Genomic DNA, 22,199 nt, shown 5'->3' with positions numbered 1-22,199 from the left:
TACTTCATATTAAATGGTGATATTTCCGATCATAAAGCAAAGGAATGCAAGAACTTCTCCATAAAGCCCTTGAAGTCAAAGCAATAATATGCTGCCTATTTAAAAAACCAAAAAGCCTCCAACTGAATCATAATGAGGAATTTGTGCTGCCTTGGTTAAGTATGTAACAGAGCAGATGACATCCCTGTCCCTCGCTGCTACCATGGCCCCATCCTAACTTTATTTTGGCTACTGGGGCTCCTTCTCCAGAAGGGAGCGGAAAGAGCTGGCCCCAGGGATCTGAGTGCACACCCTTGCCTTACAGCCAGCCCCCCTTGGGTTAAGTAAAAGAACTGATGCAGTGAATCTGTCCCCCGCCAGCAAAACTCGGAGGAGCACACGCCTGCCGCATGCACATCGCTCATAGCTCTTGGTCAGAGCCGTGAGCAAAGCTCCCGAGGTCTCAATTATAACGTTTATTCACTTGTTTAAGCTGCTGTTCATGGCAAAAGCCGCTGTTACCCAAGAACTGCCACGCACAGCGTAGGCTGGCCGGCACAGCGGGGTGCTGCACCGCACGTGTGCCCAGCACGTGCTTGCACACCCACCGCAGCCGTGTCGCTGGGGGTGCTGGATGCTGCCGAAGAATTTACACATGAACAGTAGGTTAACAGTCTGTTTTATTACAAGCTAAATTTGGTTTCGTGTAATTGGGGTTTTTTCCTTCCCTTATAATGAGCGAAATCCTTTTAGATAGAGCGGAGTGCTACACTTGTGGACAAAAGAGACACAAGATGGTGAGTGGGATTTTATCAGCTCCTTTTCCAATGCCCTGAAGCCATCTCGCAGAGGAAGAGCACAGCCTCCTTACTCTAAGCCTCGGCTGTCCAACCCAAGCCTTGCAAGTCTTAAGCACACACTTACCTCTGATTTATGTGGCTCCTACGCACAACACTCAGTGACTACTATGAGCAACTTGCAGCAAAATGGCTGCAGTCCCTCCTTGGCTAGAAATGTGCAGATACACACCAAAACAGGCATTTTGCCCCAAAAACCTGACAGTCGGCAGGCTCCGGACGGATGGACAGAGGGGAGGACAGCAGATGGGGGAAGCACGAGAGAAGGGAGTATGCAAGAAGCATTAACAGCTGCTTCTTCACCGCTCCGCAGCTGAGCTTTCGGGAAGGATGTGCTGCAGGTCACAGCAAACACGTCCTCCAAGTGCTTCGCTGAAACCCTGAGTTTTCACCCCCACCCCCTCCCTGTGCCATCTGGCCACTGCACAAGAGCAAAACGGTTGGGTTTTTTTTCGGCAGCCAATGAAATATTTGAACATGTGAGCTCACCTCCACGGACAAAGAAAGGGCTGCCTGCCTGCCCGCCCGCGAGCGCGTGCAAATGCTCAGCCAAGTGGCAAACAGGATCGGGGAGAGCAGCGAAGCGGCTTCCCAGCCCGCCCAGCTTACCACCCCCGAGTGCTGGGGGGACAGCTAGCCCCCAGAATAAAGTATATTTTAAATCACTGTTCTAGAAACATAGATTTGACTTTGATGCGTTATTTCTTTCCGTCTCAGATCATCTACCTGCAGGTTGATTAAAAAAGGCAAACAGAAACAATAATGATGCCTAATGAACAACCACCTTTCCTGTCAGCAGCTCATTAACTCATGCAATCCTTTGGCAAGCTTGGCTGCGAAAAAAAATCTGAGAGTTGAAGAGCCAGGCTTGTTTACAGGAAAATGAGATTGAAACGAAAAAATGTGTGCATTCGATTAGGCCAGAGAAAGCTTTCACTAGCTGCAATAGCTCCTGAGCTTGCTCTCTGATAGTCCTCCCCTCTCCGACCACAAAAAGGGATAAGCAGTGGTTTAACCAAACAAATGACCATGCAAGCTGCTTGGCGAGATGCGAGAGGGGCACAAGCCTCTTTGGATGCGGCAGGGCTGACCCCAGCCACAGGCAGTCCTGCCTGCAGCCCCGAGTCGTTGTCAAAGACCTAAAGCAACAGCTCTTGCTGCCTGAAACAACCTTCCAGGACGAGGTTTGCCCCGCACCGCGCTCGCTCGGGGTGGCACGTACCGATGTGCTGGGCGCAGGTGTCGCAGTACTCGGCGTAGAGGGACTCGAAGCAGCTGCAGCAGTAGGGCCTGCCGTCCTTCATGATGTACCTCTGCCCCCCCAGCACCGTCTCGCATTCAAAGCAGCAGAAGTGCTTCATGTGCCAGTGCCGCCCTTCGGCCTCGGTGCATTCGTCGGCAAAAATGATCTGGCGGGGAGGGGAAACACAAACGTGGAGCAGAGTCGGTCAGAGAAGGGACCTGGGAGGCAGGCACCAAGCTTCACGTCTCCTGCCCGGGCACGGCAGCTGTGCCCCTTTGTTCATACAGCCTCCAAATTTCACAGCTAACCCCACCATCCTGCGTGGGAAACTCCCGTGGTTTGGATGCAGCAGGGGCACCCATCGCTTCCTGAGGAAATCCATTAACATGCAAATGCCTCAGGACCGTGTTAGGCATGGACTACGAAGTGTTAAGGCAGAGCTCGCAGTAACATGCTTGTAAGGCCATCTGTCAGCAGGAGGGGTCGATCAGGGTAATAAACACGCTTATATACAACTTATCGATCTGGTGGACTTCTGAAGAACAGAGCAGCCGCTTACTGAAACACATTTACCCGTCTCTGAAACAGGGACCTGAGTACAAAGGATGAGTGAAAACACAAGGACAAGTGGCAGCTCTCTGGAGGGGAAAGAAGACGGATCTACCTGGCTTCTGACCATCGCCTCTTCCCCAGCCTGCGTGCTTATAAAGATGCTAACAGTCATTATACCAGTGGGGAAACTGAGGCATGAAGCACTGTTAAAGAGTGGGTTGGTGAAACAGCCATCTGAAATGGTTCCAGAAGATGCTTTCTTGCTGTCTCTACTTCCCATCCCTACCCCATCTCAAATCCCAAAGCCAAGATGTGGGACCAAGCAGTGTCCCAGCTCTGCTCCTTGGCTCTCCACCCCGGCACAGGTCACACCAAAAGCTTTACCCCTGCAGTTCCTCTTACTCCTGAGTTCCTCTTTCTCACAGTTAGCAATGGATGTTTCAGGGAAAGAAGGAGCTGAAGGAAAGACTTGTACGAGAATTTGCAAGGATAAAAAGTACATGAAAAAAATTACCCAGCCTAAGCCACAAGGAAATAGGGCCAGTCGAATGGTTAGGAGTTGTTTTTTTACTGGTAACGTTACAAATTTAATTGGATACATACGTCAATGTTCTTTATATTTGAAGAGCATATAGCCTTGGATATTTACTATTACACGCTTGCATAGATGGGACGTGGTATTTTATAGTACATATGGTTTTCCACACTATGGTTTTTATAACTTTAAAAGCCAGAACAATTTCCTTCCCCAGCCTTTTAAACAGAGATTGACACTTGAGAAATGCTCAGAGGCGACTCTGTACGGTTTCCTATATTCGTTTTGTATTCCATTTGTTCAGCTTCCTACAGCCTGTTAATCGCCTCTCTTAAAGCCTATTTCAGCTTGGCGTGTACTCAAACATTACTGTCCTGTAGGAAACACAGCACTCATCCCACCAGAGCCTTCTTCTGTGGAGACAGAGGAGAAGGGAGGACCACGACACACAGCTGGGCTAAAATCACACAGCATGGGGGCTGTGCTGTCACTGGAAATGCTCAAGGAAAGCCATCCTGGCTCCCTGCATTTAGACAAAGACCTCTCTCAGAACAGCCCTAGGCAGACTGCAACTAAAAATCCTCACCTGAAACCCCAGGAAAAGCTTGCCCGAACCCTTGGCAAAGGCAAACCATTGTATTTCGTGTGCACGCCTCCGTGTAGAGGCTCCCCATGCTAACGCACCCACCGCCGCCAGGGTGGATGGAGGGGAAATACCCTCCAGTTGGCAAGGGGAACGCCTCTGATGCCATCCCCACAAGCAGCATCCGTGGAAGGACGTATCTTTGAAGTGGAGAGAAGCTGAGGCGAGCTGGCTCTTACCTCATCACATGCCGCGCAGCGGGGCTTGAGGCACTCGGCATGGTGCCGGCCGCAGTAGATCTTCCCATCTTGGTAGAAGTAGATCAGGTCGACCAGCAGCTCGTTGCAGACGCTGCAGATGAAGCAGGGAGGGTGCCAGCAAACACCATGCCCTGCTCGTGAGGCGAAGACGGCCATGTCCCCTCCGTTGATCTGGCCGCCGCACTGTCAGAAAAGCCGGGGTTTAACGGCGAGCCCGGTGCCACCCATCGCCAACCAGCTGCTTTCACAGCCGTGGCAGAAGAAGGTGCTAATTCACAGCTCCTTCCTGGTATCTCTTAATCTCTTTTCATCCCTGTTTTGTGGCCAGAATATCAACAGCTTCCCCCCCTGCATGAGGCCAGGAGCTGGCATGACTGCTCCACATCAAATATTGCGACATGCTCTTGGCACACGCCCCGACGGACCCCAGTGCTCGTAGCTTGCGGGGGGCACAGGATGAGTGCTGCTCCTGCGGGCTTCACTTAACTTTGGTGATTAAAAAGCCACCCCGCATACACAAATTCATCAGCCACTACCCACCTGCTCGCAGATGGCTCCTGTCATGGTTACAGGGAACGGCCGGACATTGCCTCTTCCTAAATTTTCCCTCTTCCTTTGGTTGCTGAAGAGTTTGAGCTCCCTCTTCTCCTCCTCATCCAATGAATTGCAATAGCGAACCTAAAAAACACAAGCAACGCTCGGTGTTAGGGGTGTCCCTGGCTCCCCGGCCAGCGAGGCGGAGTCTCACGGGCTCTGCAAACCTCTGCACAGGGGTTGCACAAACAAACTTGGTCCTGGGCTTAGGGGAGGCTGGAGAAACACAGCTGTCTGGGCTTCAGTCATCCCAGGGTTCAGCTGAAATTTCAAGAGGTAGAGATGAGAAGGAAAGGCAGGAGGAAGAGATTGCTCTTTGGTGCTAGGTTTGTAGGAGAGTCCTAAAAGTTGGGTGCTCTGAGTCCCACCCAGACCCAGCAATCAGACTGATGGTCTTCCCGCTTTGTCCCTATGGCAGAGGTCTCACAGCAGCTTCAAAATGTTTTATTGGCATTTCAAGAGCGCAGCCCATTTTCCCTGTGTAAAGGACCAAGTTTCAGCTAGCTGGGAATTCCAACTACGCTTCCAGCGTAGGGTCAAGTTTGCACATATGCAAAACCTCCGCGTTGGAAAGTAATAGGGAAATAAGTGAAATAAAAGGAAACAAACAATGAACGATGCAATTTCCCTGAAGCTTATAAAACTCTGAGGTTTGCCTAGCTATTTTCATCCTGCAGGCTTAGCTCTTGGCTGATTGCATCTCAACGGAGAACACAACTGAAAAGCCAAGGTGGCCATGTGTAGCACCACTGCCAAATCCAGCCTCCGTCACTTTGGAGAGCAGGCTTGTGGAGCCAAGCAGGATTTTTCACGTGAGCAACCAACACACCTTGAATTTTCAAAGGAAGAAAACCGAGCATGAGGGGAAAACGGATGCAAAATCTGCCAATTTGCAGAAAACACATGCAGGCTCGTGCCTCCAGCTTGCAGCAGCACGGGCTGCAGCAGCAGCGCGCGTTCCTGCATACTTATTCCTGTGTTCTTCGGCTCTCGGAGGCTGCGGGTTTTCAGTGGCTGCCAGGGAAGGCAGGAGGGCAGGTTGGGGCCCGAGGGCGTAAGGGAGGAAGCCCCTGCCTGGTGCCTGGAGCTCCCCCGGCACTGGCAGCGCTGTGCTGTGCCTGTGGCACCCAGCCACGCGCAGGCAAACTCGTTAAAATCTGCCCTAGATGAAACAAGTTACCTGCATGTATTTTCCAGAGTGGCTTCTTCAGAAAGCAGCATGAAAATAATTTTTTTTTTTTGTTTACAACAGGAAATGTTGTGGGCTACCAGAAGCCAATGCTCTTGCTGGAGAGAACAGGACCCTTTTTGCTGCTTCACATCTTTCTTGCGAGACATAAGGAGGTTTATTTTGCTCTGACTGGTCTTGACCCAACCTCCTGCTTGCCAGGCTCTCCCAGCTCGCGAGGCTCAGCCCGAGTGAAACCCCTCCTCGGCACACGCGCTTCCACTCCCAAGGTGAGTCGGAAGCAGCACTTGGGAAAAGGCTTTTGCAACTTCGGACCTGGCTCTAGCTGATCTCAACAGCATTTCAAGGCACTTTCAACGTGGCTTTGGCCTCTGAGGGCTGAGGAAGTGCTTTTATTTCAGAGAACCGAAGAAAGATGACTTAAAAAATTTTAACTTTAGAAACAAACAACTCCCTCCCCACCTTCAACACAATCCAAGCAGGGAGCAAATATGACACTTAAACAGCAACACGACCAAACTCCAAGCAAATCCCCCCGGAAAAGCAGAAAGGGCTGAGAAAGGAGCAGCCATGCTTCCAACAAGAGCAACCCCAGGAGGTGCGTCCCCTCCCTACCCCCAGCCCTGACGGACGTCCGAGGACACTTTTCGGTTACTAACCTCATTGTCATGCGGCGGCAGCTGGTGCAAAAGCTGCTTTATGCGAGATTTTTCTCCCGGGCTGTTGACGTAGGGGACCTTGTCCTCCGGCAGGCAGCTGTAGTACTGGTGCACCTACGGAGCAAGAGAGGGGACTGCAGTGGGGCTCCCCGGCCAAATCCGTGCCCGGCCAGCAGCCACCCCCTGAGCCAACAGGCATCGGATCTTCCCAACGATTTCGAGCGGGGGAAACGCAGCCAAGCACCGCTCCGGTTTTATTGCCTTTTCTCCACCGAGAAAGAGGGGTGGCAGCCCCGGTGAGGCAGCGGAGCTCGTTACCGTTTGCTCGGTCAGCCTCCATAGCGTTAGCATGTTTCGCCGGCTGCGGGGATGTGTCGGCACCTGCCTCGGCAGGGGAGGTTAAAAAGGCTGCGCCCCGGCAGCCTCCGTGTTGCCGGCTATCTCAGCCTCCACCTCCATCAAAACCCTCCAGGCTTTTTTCTGCAGCAATTTGTGGAAATAAACAGCAGATAAAATCTGTTGGAAGGCTTGGTTTTTCTCTTTCGTCTCGGAGCGTATAATTAAAATCAACTATTAAAAAAGCAGCGTGGTGGGGCTCGGCGTGCCCCAGCACTGGAGGAGCCCGGTGGCAGCCCAGAGAGGAAGCACAGCCTGAACCCCAGCGTCTCACCTCCGACTGCCACACCTGGGACGTGCACTCTAGGGCCGGGCCAGGCACCGGGATGGGACTCACTGGCTGAGGATCAGCTCCGAAATGGCCACGGTGACATTCAATGGCTTGGGAAGATCCAGGAGAAGGTAAAGGTAAGGGAAAGCTCAGCTGAGATCGGGAGTCTCTGAAGCCCCAGGTGCCTCCGGATGCTCGGGCAGGAGCAGAGGGCTGCACGGCTTCCTTAAATCTGTGCTTGGCTGGAGAGACGCAAACTGTTTTCCTGGTGCATACAGCTTTCTGTCTTTGTCGTGCTGGGATCAACCCCCTGAGATGCTCCCTCGGCTCTCAGGCACTGCAGCGATTCATTTCAGAGCGGCTGCACTGCCTGCAGCTTTCGCAGGGCTTTTCCCAAATGACACTCGCTTTGCAGTGACTTCTGATCAGCTTTTTCCCTCGTTGTATGTTTTGGGCTTTAGCCTAGAAAGCATCACCTGGGCTGGCTTTCCCTAGAGAAGTCCCCTCTGCCCACACAACCCCACAGCATCTGCGGAATGACAAGCTACCATGGGTCACTGGGAGCGATGGGGACACAGAGGCAGGTCACACAGGGCTGGCTGGCAGGGGAGCTCGCCCACGGGCTTGCAGGCTGCAGGAGTGGCTCATACAAGGAGTTACCTTCCACAGGAAGAAATCACTTTTTATTCCGAAATAAATACTCAAAGGCATTACTCAGGAAGAATTACTCTGCATTCTGCTCACTCTCTGGTCTCATTCAGAGCTACCTGTGAGCAAAGCTGCTCCAGTGCTTGCAATCGCTTTTCTTAACTTATGGTTCCTCCCCAAATCGACCCTAACATCCACCTTTCCCCATCATCAGGATTCGCAGAAAGGAAGATCTTCTAGCAGATTTCCACCTGTAACTCTGTAGTGCTGACGACAAGGGAACTGCTCAGGTCATGAAGCTGAGGAACACGCTGAGCATATGCCCTGAGAAACCTTAAATTTGTTTTGCTAAGGCACAGCAGAAACAGACCCACCAGCTACAGAAACCGTGGAAGAAAGAAAGGCTGCTAAATATTTTGTTATGTTAAAAAGAAAACAAACTACGTGCATCAGAATACTTACTTTGCATTTATAGAGCATCCTTCATCCAGGGACACCAAAGCACATTAAAAACACTTAAATTCTTATGACATGGTACACAAGGTAGCAAATACACGCACTGGAAAGGACTATTTGCAGCATAATGATGTTAAATGAGCTCCCTGAGTTCATGCAGCTAGTCCGTAGCAAAGCTTGCAGCTGAAAATCTTCCAGCGATGCCCCGGCTGCCATACCTTTTACCGGGCTGCCAGGCTACCGTGCTGCCACACTGCACCTTCCTGGCCGGTACGGACGCCTGCTGACTTCTCTTGCCAAATTCCCCACGTGCGGACAGCCTGCTCGCTTTCCCCTGCGCTCAGGTTGGTTAGTTTGTGGTTTTATTTCTTGCAACGAAGTTTTTTTGCTCGCTGAGACCTTGAAGTTGGCAGAGTCCAGAAATGACTTTTTTTTTTTTTTTTTTTTGAAGAGCTGCCAAATTCCATCAGGCTGCTCTGGTCCCCAAAGAGATGAGCTGCAAGACGCTCACCCTGGGCGAAAAGCAGGGATGACAGTTCTTCCTTCGGCAGCCTGGGCGCTGCCTTCCCGGAGCCCGACGCGGCGGCACGTACGTGCCCAGCTCCGCTCCTGCTTCCGCTGGGAAGTTTTCCATTTAGTCTCAGCAGGTCCTCGGGAACTGGCTCCCATCACATCAGCAACATAGCTCAGCAGGGATGGGCAATTTGGTTTGAAAAGCAAAACAAAATAAATATAACAGGCTCCAACCTGTGTTCTGTTGCCTGAAATAACCCAAAGGGTTTGCTTTGGATCCACATCAGCCAAGCGGACCTTCTGCAGGGGTGCTCGTGGAGCGGATGGAGAGGAGGCAGCTGCCAGTCCTTGCCCAGTGCCCACAGGACATCTCATGGGGAGAAAACACTTTGCTTACATCTGTCAACAGCTTCCTCCGCTGTTGCCTTTACTCCCACCATCCTTCCTGGGGACCAACCTGGACCAGGGGGACGCACAGATCCTTTCACCTGGCGCATCACTCTTATCCTGAGAGGTCTGGCCAGAGCACGGACTAAGAGCAGAGAAGGACACCCCTTGCCCAGGCTGATGTTAACCCAGGCTTGTGCAAATTCACTCTCTCATCCATCACCCATTCCCCATGGGATGCACCCAGCTCCCTGGATGGGAGAGCCAAGCCCCGGAGGGACGGGGTCACAGACTGCCAGCGTCCCCTGCCTCTGTGCTCAGCTGGCTGCCGACAGCATTTCTGACCCTGCGAGTGAGCGGCTGGCAGTTGGGCTGGCACAACCCAGTGGTGATGCTCAAGAATAAGGAAAAACAAAGAAGGAAAGGGGGGATGCTCAGATCAATCTGGCTTTTCAGGGAAAAGGCCTGCAGAAAATGTTAACTTGCTGGAAAACTAAAACTGCTCAGTCTGCACTTCGCTTTTGTACAAAAGGTCACTGTTTTCCATTAAAATAACTCCTCCTCCGTCCGGCTCCGGTTCAGAGCACGCACGAGCCTTTGTAGCTAGTAAGCCCTGCAGGGCCACTGCGGCCAAAGGGCCTGATTCGGACCCCCCAAGCACCAGCAGACGGCTCCTCACTGACCTTACAGGCTCTGCAACATGAGCTGCACCCAGATAAGGAAAACAGTGTGGGCCAATGACCCAGGATGGATAACGTATCCCTTTTAAATCATTTGGTATCTTTAACTGTTTTATTATTAAATACTTCTGCTGTACAACACAGCAGTTCCACATCCTGTTATTTCCCCTCGCAACAGATCTGCTCTGGCCATGATTATCCTAACAAGCATCATTAACACACAGGAGCCATGTGTGAGGCCAGGCTAGGTTTCATCCTCAGTTTCCCCACTTGCCCCTCTTCACTGTGACCTCTGCTCCCATCTGGATGGGAGAAACCCCGGAGGAATTTGCAGAACATCAAGCTGAGTTAAAGTAAGGCTTCAGACAATGTCACGAGGCCCTGATGCCACGGGGCCGGGCTGGCCAGCGCGCTGGAAGCCAGGCTGGCTGTGGGTACTGGGTGCTATGGCACATTGACTGGCTGGGCAAGCCCTGTCCTGCCCTGGGGAGGTCTCCCAGGCACTCGGACGGGCTCAGTGCTGCGAGAACCTGGCGCAGCAGATATGCATCTTCCCAGGGTGTTATTCTCACCTTCAAAAGGAAAATGTCCAAACGCCAAGGTTTGCAAACAAAAACTGATACACGATCTGGAAATTAACAGCTGCTTGGAACTACAAGGGGAGGGCATGGGGGGAAGATAGAAATTAAAAAAGAAAGAAACCAGGAGAAAGGAAAGAACATAATGTAGAACAAGGGTAGGAAAAAGCCTTTAAAGTGGAGCCAACTTTATTCAAAGGCACTGCGGAAAGTAATTACAGTAGTTTACAAATGCCTTTGTGTTCTGCAGTCTTCCTAGGTTTGGGGTGTGTTTCCAGTTTAACTTTGACAGTTTACAAACCTACCCCGGCCCTGCTAAATAAAGGCAGGACTGCAGCTTCTCCTGGCAGTCCTAGGGGTGTCCAAAGACAAAACCCATGCCGGCACCTTTGTGGGCAAAGTCTTACACCTTCTCCTAGAAGGAAAAGTTTGCAAACAACCTGTGATTTAAGCCATTGATGAAGGATCCCTTTGATCAATGAATTAAAAGAGGCGGAGGGGAAATACCATGCTTCTTATGCCATGAATTGCTGTTGGGAAGTAACATTCGGTTGTACTCGCCCCGAGTACAACACCCCTACCAAAAGCACCCACCCAACCGGGCTGTTTGGGATGACTGTACCACTGGGATGGACTACAAAGGAGCACGCGGTGTCCCGGTGCGGCTCAGCTGATGGGTGCCGACTTGCTCAGCCATAACAGCTCCGGCACATCCAGCCGGGCAATCCTGCCTGGCTTTCATGAAACCAAACAAACTGCAAAACCAGCTGCAAGGCTTCTGCGAAGAGCCCTGCGAGGGCTGTACGTGCTGGCCTGTGTGCAGCAGAGTGCCCGAACACAGATGTCCCCCAAAAAGGGGACCTTAGTGGGTCAGCCACCACTCAGGCACAGTAAATCATCACAGAATCTGTTCAAAATCCAGGCATGCCGATATTCTCCGACATCCCCCTGTGCTCAGGAGAGCATCGTTCCCCCTGGGACCACGCCAGGGGTCCCACAGCCCTGCCAGCCCACCCCGCGCCACCCAGGGATGTACACCGCCGGGCGCAGGGAGCTGCCTGTGCAATGATGCGTGGAGCAGTGGCTGCCGGCGCATGTGTGTGTGGACACTCGCTTGTGGCCCTGTCCCCTGGCTCGCTGTGTGCGAGCTCCCACGAGCTCTGTCTGCAGTGGGAGGAAGGCGGCCAGCGGCTCCAACAAGCCTGTGCTGGCCCGGGCGAGCAGGGCTGCTCCTGCGGCTTGCCCGCTCCTCCCCAGTGCTGGCTTTTGAACGGCATGTCAGGCTTTAAATGATCTTTTACACCGAGCACTTAAAATTGACAAAGAAATTAATCTGATGATGTCTTCAGTATTTCTTTCATTCCTGCTGGCTTCCTTTGGAAAAACAAAGGGGAAAAAAACCCTAAACAGGCCACACGCAAATAACCCTTTCAATGTGTCTGCAAAACACTGCAAGTGCTCGCACACACAGGCTCACACATGAGCTCCACAGATGATAGCACGTGTGAAACTGGAAAGCGGGTTCAGTGTGCTTTGGCCCAAGTCTGGCACGTCCTCCTTTTCCGTGGCTGTTAGGATACAAGGCACTTATTTATTTCTTGAAGCAAAACAATCCTTGCAGCACGGCCAGATGCTCCGAAAGAGAGAGGAGAGTGGGAACTGCTGGCTGGGTCTGCTGAGCACAGGGATGCAACCAGGCACGCACTCCAGGAGGGAGCCAGGGTCCCCCCCGAGACCCTGCAGGGAGTAGACAGTTAGCCCCCCCAGATCCGTGAACGTGCCCTGTGTGCTGGCATGTGGCGGCGGGAGGCGGATGCAATCCCCGGCGCCAAGCGGTCCGGTGCCCCACAATGCTGGGTTTGCTCTCAGCAACCCGCTCCTGAGTCCCAGGGACAAAGGCAGGGAACAAAGGAAAAATCGTTTTCCTAAGTGCTATTTGCTCTGGCACGCTTTGTGGCTCTCCGCGCGGTTCTCTCCCACGGCTAACGGCAGCCGAGTCGTTGGAGAGCCGCTGCTCACCAGTTGAGAACGACATCCACTCCTGCCAAGCCTTTGGAGCCGTTCTCGGTCTGTGAGAGATCCCGCGGAAACATTGCTTCCTGCTGGCATCAAAGAAGAACATTTGAGTGAAGGCCGTGTATCCACAAGTTTTAGACTTCTCAAAGCACATGCCGTGATTTTTCTTGTTTAAGTAGAAATCAAATTTGGACTAAAAGGAGCCAGAAACGGCACTTTCAAAAGCATCTGCGAGTGGTCTTTGTGCTGTGACGCCCTGACCAGCCGAGCCGCTCTCACACCGCCCAGAGTCCCCTGGAGCACCAGCAATTATGATGATCATCTGCAGCACTGACCATAGCTGATAATTCCCCTGGGTACGCCACTTAAAATGCTCTTGTATTTATAAGGAACAGGGTAGCCTACTAGAATAACACCGCAACAAGGAAAAGCTGCAATTGTATGCTGGAATAAAGCTCCAGGACAAGTTTATACTATGTAGTCCGGGGTTTTTCTGTTTCCTTTCCCACTCCCTGCTTTTCCCCTGCCTCTTACCTCTGCTGACCACCACACGGCTACTTCAAATTTAAGAACTGAGCAAACCACGCCAGATGAGTGGTTTTGTTTCCGCAGCCCACCAAAAGAAGCTGATTCTCTCCCTGATAGTAAGATTGCTCAAGGACTAAATAATTTTAACAGCTTCCATCAGCTCACCAAACAAACCAAACACCCCAGGACACAGAATTGGAGCAAAAACCCAGACGTGTGGTTCTGCCATGGTTTGTTGTTTTTTTTTTTTTTGCAGCACAGGATGCTCTGCTCGAGGGCAGAGGGAATAGCTCCAGGATCTCCTAACCCTCCCCAGCTGCCCCCAAGTCACACAGCACTGGCATGGCACACGGAAAAAGCATTTCATGTGCGGGATTGCTGCTCTGTCCAGCTGGGAAGCATTCGGCACGGTCCGATGCCTGAAGGCTGGATTTAGACAGCTCCAGCCTTGAAAAGAGCCGCTAACTGCCAGGCTATTTAGATACTGAAGGAGTTCACTGGGGAGATGATGGACTTACTGCTACCTCAAAGTGAAATTAGAGAGCTTTTAAAAATGTGCTGAAATGCAGCTTTTGGGTAAAATACTACAGTGTGCACGTGTGCAAGGGGGCAGAGCGAGAGGCGATTGCTTCTGGCACCGGCTCTGCTCTGAGGATCCACCATGCTCTACTCTGAGATCAGGATCTATCAAGGAAGGCAGAGCTCTTCATGGGGATTCTATCCTTCCTCTAGTTGGCCATAAATTAGCTTAGCTGCTCCCCATTACTACGCAGGCTCGGGGCATAGGGTTGCTTTGGTCTGTCTTGTTCCTTCCTTGCTGCACGCAAAACTTTAGTCTCTTGAGGAGTGAAACAGTTTGCTGAACTTATAGCGCTCAAGAGAGGACGAGAAGGTAAAATGCATTTGACCGTGACAACAGGCACAAGTGAGGCACATGTCCCCCAGAGATGACTAGCCCAGATAATGTACCTTTTACCACACCAAGGTGGTGAAAGTGAGTATCTTTAGGTACGGTGTAAATGCATGTTCAATGTAGGTTCATCTCCACTCTTCTTTCCTCATTTCGTGACCTGAACAGCAACTGATGAAGCCTGGAGGTTTTCCAACTCAAGACCGTGCTATAGGTCTTGCAAAAGATCCAGAACAGGAATCAACACGTACGTTAGCCCCTGAATAAATTCCCCGTGACAGCTACGAGTTTCACACCACACTGCAAAGCTCTCAAGGTCCAAGCTCTAATGGCTGTCTTAAAGGAAAACGGTCCCCTGAACCTTCATGCTACTAATTTTAGCTCAGATGAGATTTTCTGTGCTGACAGCAAGAGGGAATTAAGTTCTTACGGCACATACAAGGGTCTTGAATGTTGGCATGCCGGAGCCACACAGACAGCCGCACCGCAGCTGAAGCAGAGCCCCATCTTTTGTTTAATTGGAAATCCGCGCCCATAACCAGCTGCTCCTATTATTGAGACACAATAAAGACAGAAATCCTCAAAAATCCCTTGCATTCAGAAATTCAAGTTGGCATGTCATAACCCCTTTGGATTTCTCCAAACCACAGGCCCAAGGAATTCAAGGCTGTGCATTCACGTGTATTGACACATGCCTTGCCTAAAAATGTGAAAAACACATCATAAAAGTACTTATTTTTAAGCATCTGCCCTCAAACTTATGTCAGTGCAAGGAGAATCAGCTGTCGGACTGCCAACCCCAGCAGACAAACTGGCTCCTGAAATTGCCTTCCCCTGTCTTTGCAGCCAGGCCCGGTCTGGGATTTTCCTTTGCCGAGGACATGTTTCTATCGGTGTCTGCCCATTTCAAGGCTTTTCACACTTATTTCTTCATCCAACCATCGAACGGCAGGCAGGAAAAAGAGCATTTCTCCAAGCCCACATCCCGAGCTTCTGCCTCACCTCCTGTACAGCCACCTCTCCTGTTCCTGTCTGCATCCATATCTTCCAGAAGAGAAGTCCCTCCTCTGCTGTAAGACAACTTCTCATTGAGGTCCAACCCAAGAGGGATTAGAGCCCACAGGAGCCTTTTGGCCATCCTGTGTAGCCGACTGCCATTACAAGAAACCACATTTTCTAATCACGTTGTAATTTATGGAGCTCAGTCTTGGTTTTTTACTCATCGCTCTCCCTGTTGGCAGGTTGCCGCTGAGCCTTACACCTCTGATGGTTTGAAACCTCTTCCAATTTCCTGCCTGAATGCATTTGGACCCAGTTTACATCTAGGTTCTTGTGCCAAAGTTGGAGCTTGAATAAGTGCACTTCCTCCTCTAATGCATAGGGAGTGATCATAACCCTTTGATTTGCTAGGCTGAACAAACCAAGCTCTTCTAGGCTCCTCAACAAAATAACATTTCCCGTCTGCTTCCAGTTTATACCCCTCTTTCTTGAGCAGAGATGTCACAAATCTTAGCCAGTTTTCCAGATGAATTTTTACCATACTTTAGGCAGTGGTATTGTAACAATTTTTATATTACTATCTTCATCTCTGTGTTATATTTAGAAATATATAATATTTATGGCTGTAGCGTAAAGCACTATGTAGTCCTGCACACTGATAAGCCATAATATAAGGGATAACTTTCAGCTCCACTCTTCAATGCAATGCCTGGATCATTATCTGTGAACACTGGACAAATGCTTTGTTTCTCTTCAGTAGCGGGCATTAAGTAACCAACATGATTTCCACACAGTTGACATGTACCACAGACCAGCTGATGCCTGAATCAGTGTCCAGGAATCCAGTGAGACCTTGTAGGTTTGAGCTGATTCCCCTTTAGATTATACTTAATAATTTAAGCTATGGATTGAAGGGAGCCTCCAAATTCTGAAATGACCTGTGGAAACTGCCAAAAACCAATGTCATGTTTGTTGGCCAACTTCCCCCTCGCCCCCAAAATCCTGCAAATTGCTGCGCTGAGTGAGACATGAGCACTGTCTCCCAAGAACAGTGAGGTAGGAAGGCTGTCGTCCAAGTATAATAAGAAAACTGCGTTAGTCTTTCAGGGGACCACTTACCTCCCCAGCTCATATGCTGCGTAGAGATTTTAATAAAGTAGAATATTGCAGAAAAAGTTGTTTCATTTCATCTGTTTCTTGTCAAAGAAACAAGACAGTGCGGAAGGCAGAGAAAAATTCACAGCCTGCAAATCTGTATTTTCATCCCAGCCTGACAGCAATGCCCTCAGCCAGAGCAGAGCCCACCAGCTGCTCCACGGCAGACATCAGCCTTCCAGAGGCTCTACATCATGTGCGCACACCTGACGCATCGACCAGAAAGCCACATGGCTCTCTGCAGCCTTGCACAGCTCCAGCAAGTTGCTGCAGAGGTACCTCCTTCCCTGGCGGGAGGCAAAGGGCACCCTCCTGCACCCCAGGGCACCTCCCAGCCCTGCAACATCCCGGGCACATGGTAACTCCCAGAGAAATTCAGCGTGCTGCTCTTCACCCAGGGACAACCCCCAACCCTGCATCATGGTTCTTTCACAGCCCAGAGAAGTCACACCTTGCTTTTGCCTCCTTAGTGGCTCATCTGATGGGTGAAAGGTCCCAAAAGGCAGGATAAGATATGCTGGAAGGATTTCAGTGCCTGTCTTTGGCTCTGCTTACAGCTGCTCTTCATCTCCATGGTGATTAGAGACAGGTCTGAAGTGGCAAATCTGCTAAAAGGCCCAGCAACGCAGACAGAGGAGCGTAATTAGAAAGTGTGTGTTTGTATCGAGGAGCACTGTGACCTCCGCAAGAAACAGATGCTGGAAGAACCTAAAAACACCTTAACCTGAGTAATGCATGAGATGTCAGCACCTACTGCTAGAGCTAATGGACTTACATTTTCTCCTGAGCATCCCAAACTCCCTGATGGCATGCTATTTCTTAAGAAGCACCCGAGGGATCAAAGAAGCATCCAGATCTTCTGGAATATGTCACCACCATGCTGGAAGTGGGTTTCAATTGCTGTCCATGCCACGCTGTACTCATCAGAGACCATGTCTACCCGGTCAGGTGCCACCTGTCACCAAATATCTGTATTTCTACTCAAACCTACAGGGACATGAGCCAGCTTGGGCTCCAGAAGCCACCGACATGCCTGGACAGAAGGCAGTGCTGAGAGCAGGTGGCACCAGCTTGGGTATGGTTCTCCAATGGGATTCCTGAAACCCAACTGGTTCGTGTTCCTGAAGCATGAAAGACCAGCAGAGATACTTCAGGACCATCTGCATCTGTCCATGCGCAGTGCCTTGTACCTCCTGGGAGGCACAAAGGGAGCCTCTGACATAAGGAAGGTGACAGCAAACAAGGCTGCTGCCTGATTTGCATGGTTGGATGGCACCATATGAAACACACGGTGATGCATAGTTTCAAGCAAGCACTGAGCCAGGCTTGTAAAGACAAGAAGAAAGAAAAGAAAACACCAAACAACTGGGTTTTCTCTAATCAGACAGATAATATTTACAGCCTACGGGTGGTGCCAAAATATTTCAGGAAACGTCTAAGCCCTTCTGAATAAAAGCTCAGGAAAACACAGTATTTAAGGACAGCAACTACAACAGCAACAATGAAAGCTTTCCACCCTCTCCCAGCCTCCTTACATAGTTTAAAATGATTGCCATAGCAATTATCAAGGCTAAGCTCATTTTGCAATCTCCTCTGCAAATTAAGTTCCGAGTTGAACACGTAAAAGATCAGCATAAAAACCAAATGAATCATGTAAACTACAAGGAGCAGAAATCAAGGCTCGCTTCACACAGCATGCTGAGGTCTAATCCATCCCGCTTCAATTCCTGTACCAAGACTTGAACTTCATTTGAGCAATTCCTTCCAGTAAGGCACAAACATCATGCTTGCAAAACCCAACCCCAAAGACTTTGGCCTGTTTTTCAGAGCCATCTACTAGCTTTGACTGCCTGCCCTGGACCTACCACAGAGCAGAGTGGTCCAGGAGGGCAGAACAGAAGCATCTAGTCCCCGGGGAACACTGGAGTCGCACCACTTGTTTTTTCACACAGTAGTATGGTACATCTGTATCTGTTCCCTTGCACAATCACAACAAATGCCATCCTGGAAGTATTTTGTTTCCCCCCCCCCCTCTCAATTACCAGTTACAACTTCAGACACAGAAAATCGCAAGTCCTGCAAGGATCACATCTCTATTTCATTCCATTTGTGCATTCAGACCAGACCTGTCTCTCCAAGTCTCTATAGTGAACCCAGAAACAGTGACATGCAACAAGTGCGCGCACTCCTAGAAGAAAAATCAGGGCAACTCTTTCCAAAAAAACATATTAAACCAACTTATTTCTGGTAACTGGGTGGTGTCACTGTTACCTGCTCAGGCTTCAGGCCGGGGGGGACCCACGCGTACTCTTCCAAAGCACAGCCCGAGTCGTCGTCAGAAGTCGAATTCCTCTGGAAGTCGAACATGAGCTTCGTGACAGTCTTCTCCATCTCCAGAGGCATAACTGTTACGATGTGCTCTTCCTGGGAGCACTTACAGTGAAGGCAAATCTTCCTGCAAGGTGAGGAGAGAGGAAAAACAGGAGATGACAGAAGTTGCACTTTGAATAAGAAAGCAAAGCGATTCCTGCCAGTTGCTGGCCTGCAGATACTAAACTCAAGCCTTTTTTTATGCTCAGGCATTTTCTAATGCAGGATTTGTCTCTCTCACAAGGAGGAAATAAAAGTCCATATTTGCCGTAACAACACTTGGCAATCAAGCTGAGTCAGACTGCCCAATGTTTGGGGATATGTAATTGCTTGTCCCTTTACTGCACTGCGAGGAGTATTTCCAGGGGCCAGCATGGGCAAGGGCCACGTGCCCGCCTGGTGCGGATCAGCGTGCCAGCTGGTAATTGCAGAGCAGTTACCGAATTTAGGACAGCTGAGCACTTGGCTAATACAGAAAATGGTGGATTGACTGGGAAGCTGTGAATGACAAGTCCCTTTAGCATGCTGATAGCATAAATTTGCTCATTAAAGAAGCATAAAAATTGATTATAGTCTGAACATATAAAGCTAAACTAAATTAAGGGAGGCTACAAAAACCACAGTCACACTACAACAGCATCTTAACCGCCTGGCTGGGTGGCACGTGCCACGGCTCAGCGGCACACCAGCTCACACGCTGCCAGAGAGCCGGGTGGGACGGCGGCGGGGGGGAAAGTACAAGAACTGAAAGAACAGCCCACAGGTTGCAATTTAACAGCCATTAGCTTAATTCACTGCAAATATAATTTCTTAGCATTTCTTTTAAGGGTCTGCTCCTGCACCTAGTGGTCCATGGGAGATTTTTTCCATGGGCTTGAACCTGAGTATTCATCTGGAGGGCTGCTAGGACATCAGTCCCCCTTGCCAGGGGTAACAGTGAAGGACTAACCTGGCTGAAAACATCCCCCAGCCCCATAAAAAGAGGTTAAAGAGAATGCTGATAAATCTTTTCCCTTTCTGCATATGCAATGCTCTTCCACAATATGGGTCAATAGTATCTATTTTAAAGTAACCATGCAGGATTCTGAATTAATTTGTGCTAATGAAATGCCACTGACTTATGAGGAATGAGATATGGTTTCACTTGGGCAGCAGAAGGGAGACATCTCAGAAACAAGGTACCACAAAAAAGGCAAGGGAAAAGTTACCATCGCCATTGCAGGTTTCTCTGCTATAAGGTAAAGCAAAGAAATTCAGAGGGCAGCAACAGTTAAACATCGGAGGCTTTAATTTTCCAACACCTTTCCTTCTTTTCCACCATTGCATACAAGCCAGCGAAGCATACCAGTGCTCAGATCCAGATTCGAGTCTAAATTTCCACTTGGCCATTACAGCACAAAAAATGCACTCTAGCAAAAGTCAAGAGGCTCTGTTAAGTCAACCCAGGGAGATTTGCCAGATTTTCCCATTTCCTGCCTTTCATCAGACCTAAACCACACAGCAACCCCCACACACCCCCGGCGTCTGGTTTGCGTCCAGCCGGAGAGTCTCGGCATCGCCTCTGGCTGTTACCTTAAAAAATAATCAAGCCACCATTTCATGTGAATACTTTAATTAATCAGCTACCGTGGAAGGGTGCTCTGCCTCAGCAAAGCCCCTGGTTTCTTTTCCGTTTGCATCTCACTCCACGATATGATTAGAAGCAGCTCAATATGCAACAAGACAATAAGAACAATTAATAGCTCCAGAGCCCAAAATTTGGCATTGGAGACAGTCAGTCTAACGGAGTTCAGGACTTCTTAGCTGAATTTTAATTTTCAGGATATCAAACACAAGCTTCAAAGGGAGACAAACCCAACAGTCCACGCTCAGATAGCAGCAATGCTGGGACAGGGAAAAAGCCAGCCTGCATGTTTCTGCCCTCCTCCCCACTCTAGGCATATCCCCTCCAGGAGATGGGGGATGGCAGGAGAGCATCAGAGGTCTTGGCTTTTAACAAATGAGATATATCAGGCCATCATGAGGACTTTAAATAACCGTGACAAAGAGTTAATAAGCGAGATGTACGATCAATTAGACCCCACAGGTCACTCCATGTGTCTGCATCTGCAGCTCGCACCACGTACAGCCAGGAGCGTGAGGGCCGGCTTGGGAAGCTGATTTACACCCCACCTCACTCCTGCCCCGCCCCAGGCAAGCGGGTGGTTGTTTTCTCCTGGTCAGAAAAGCAAAGGATAAAAAGGACACAGGTAGCCTGTCTACTCATCAGTGATGTCCCCAGGCCAGGACAACAGGGTCTGTAAAAACTTGAAAAACTGAGCATCTCTAGGCATGGCGTTTCTGCTGCCTCCCTGAACAAACTGTACAGGCTTCAAGATCTTGCCCCTGAGATATTCCGTTCCCTTCCTTTCCCCTCATTAAAAGCAGAAGATTAACAGCTTTAATTACAACTATTTTCTTTACATTAGGATATGTTGTTGTTTCATGGGAACAATACTCAGTGTCCTAGGAGTGTCTTTCCACTCCTATGATATGGTTTCCATGACTTCTTCGCATAGGTCTCACTTAGTCAACTTTATTTTATTGTCTTCCAGCTCGCGATAATTAAAAATAATTCCCCGTAGTAAAAACTTAATATAAAAATGTACATTTCAAATGTGAGATGAAATTGAAAAAGCAGTATGCCCCCACCGCACTCAAAGCGGAGCGGCATGAAGGGAGACAACGCACGTGCCAGCGCTCGACCACGTGCACAATGACCGGAGCGACGGTGTGCCATGGGTGCCGATGTTACGGCATCTCCACGGCCAGTGGAGAGCTAGTGGGGCTTGGAGAGGAGTGGGGCCATGGCCAGCAGCCCACCTGGCTGCTCCCACCAGCAATAGTTCGTTAGTCATTAACACGGGAAGAGCAGCAGAGCCTGGAGATGCTCAGCATGTCGGCCTGCCGCATACCTCACCATACAAAGGGTGCCACAGCCCCGGTGGAGGGGCATGTCTTGCAAAGGGAAACCCATGAGCTTGGCTCTGGCCAGACACAAGCCTCGCCTGACCACCACCAAAGCCTCATCAACAATGACTTCTGCTGCCTGTGCAGCCAAGCAGCCCCACACAACCTGAGAAGAGCACGGGCAGGTTGTTTTTTTTAAAGCAAGAAGAAACTCATGCCACTCACTCTCTGGAAATCCTGTCTTCATTCCTGAGCCTTTCTGTCTTGCTCTCATCCCAGAGAAGGGTCTGCAAGCTCATCTCAGAGGAGTACCTGCCCTGGAGATTAAAAGAGGCCTCCAGCATTGGGGAGGACACAGGGCTGGAGATATTTCGGTGCTGTTGCTAAAAGCTGGGGACATCCTGGAGCACCAGTTGACTCCAGGAGCTGAGAGCTGGTGAGGAGAAACCCAGTGATGTTGCGCTTCCCAACAAAGCGAGAACTGCTTCAGGCACAGAGGGCAAATAAAGGAGCTGTCAAGCAGCTGTAGCCTGTGGACAGGGAGGAAAGAAGAGAGGGAGATGGCCAGCACGGGCTGGGGAGCACCCAGCAGGGCTGCTCGGCACAGAGCTGTGCACAGAGCTGCCCTGCAGCAGGGCCAGGACGGTGGGAAGTAAATGAGGAGAAAAAGAACATTTCCTGGTGTCAGATTTAGCTGGAAAGGAGCCTGCCTCGAATTGACTTCACGTGGCACAACGCAGCAACGGCTCGAAAACAGATTGAAAAATTTGTTCTCCTCAAGGCCAGTGCTTCATGTGACGAAGTTACAAGATGGATGTATTTTATTTTGCAACGGCTGCTTTTATGTGATGCTCTTGGCACGGCAGCTGGTCCTCTCAGAGGAGACTCTAAC

The 22,199-nt window shown here is 50.2% G+C and overlaps 1 protein-coding gene across 1 annotated transcript in view; it reads right to left on the bottom strand.

Moving 5' to 3' along the window:
* The window catches only part of PRICKLE2 (prickle planar cell polarity protein 2), a 106,706-nt gene that overhangs the window by 12,550 nt on the left and 71,957 nt on the right, over positions 1-22,199 (bottom strand). Inside the window, exons 3-7 of the mRNA XM_086470267.1 lie at positions 18,260-18,443; positions 6,452-6,565; positions 4,550-4,687; positions 3,989-4,192; positions 2,059-2,245 (exon numbers count right to left, since the gene is read on the bottom strand). Coding sequence (XP_086326393.1) covers positions 2,059-2,245; positions 3,989-4,192; positions 4,550-4,687; positions 6,452-6,565; positions 18,260-18,443 — 827 coding nt within the window. The remainder of the gene's footprint in view (positions 1-2,058; positions 2,246-3,988; positions 4,193-4,549; positions 4,688-6,451; positions 6,566-18,259; positions 18,444-22,199) is intronic.

Source organism: Leptosomus discolor, chromosome 9 (assembly GCF_034619465.1).
Source record: "Leptosomus discolor isolate bLepDis1 chromosome 9, bLepDis1.hap2, whole genome shotgun sequence".
NCBI lineage: Eukaryota > Metazoa > Chordata > Aves > Leptosomiformes > Leptosomidae > Leptosomus > Leptosomus discolor.
The sequence above is the reverse complement of the archived record's forward strand: the minus strand, read 5'-3'. Positions and strand labels throughout refer to the sequence as shown.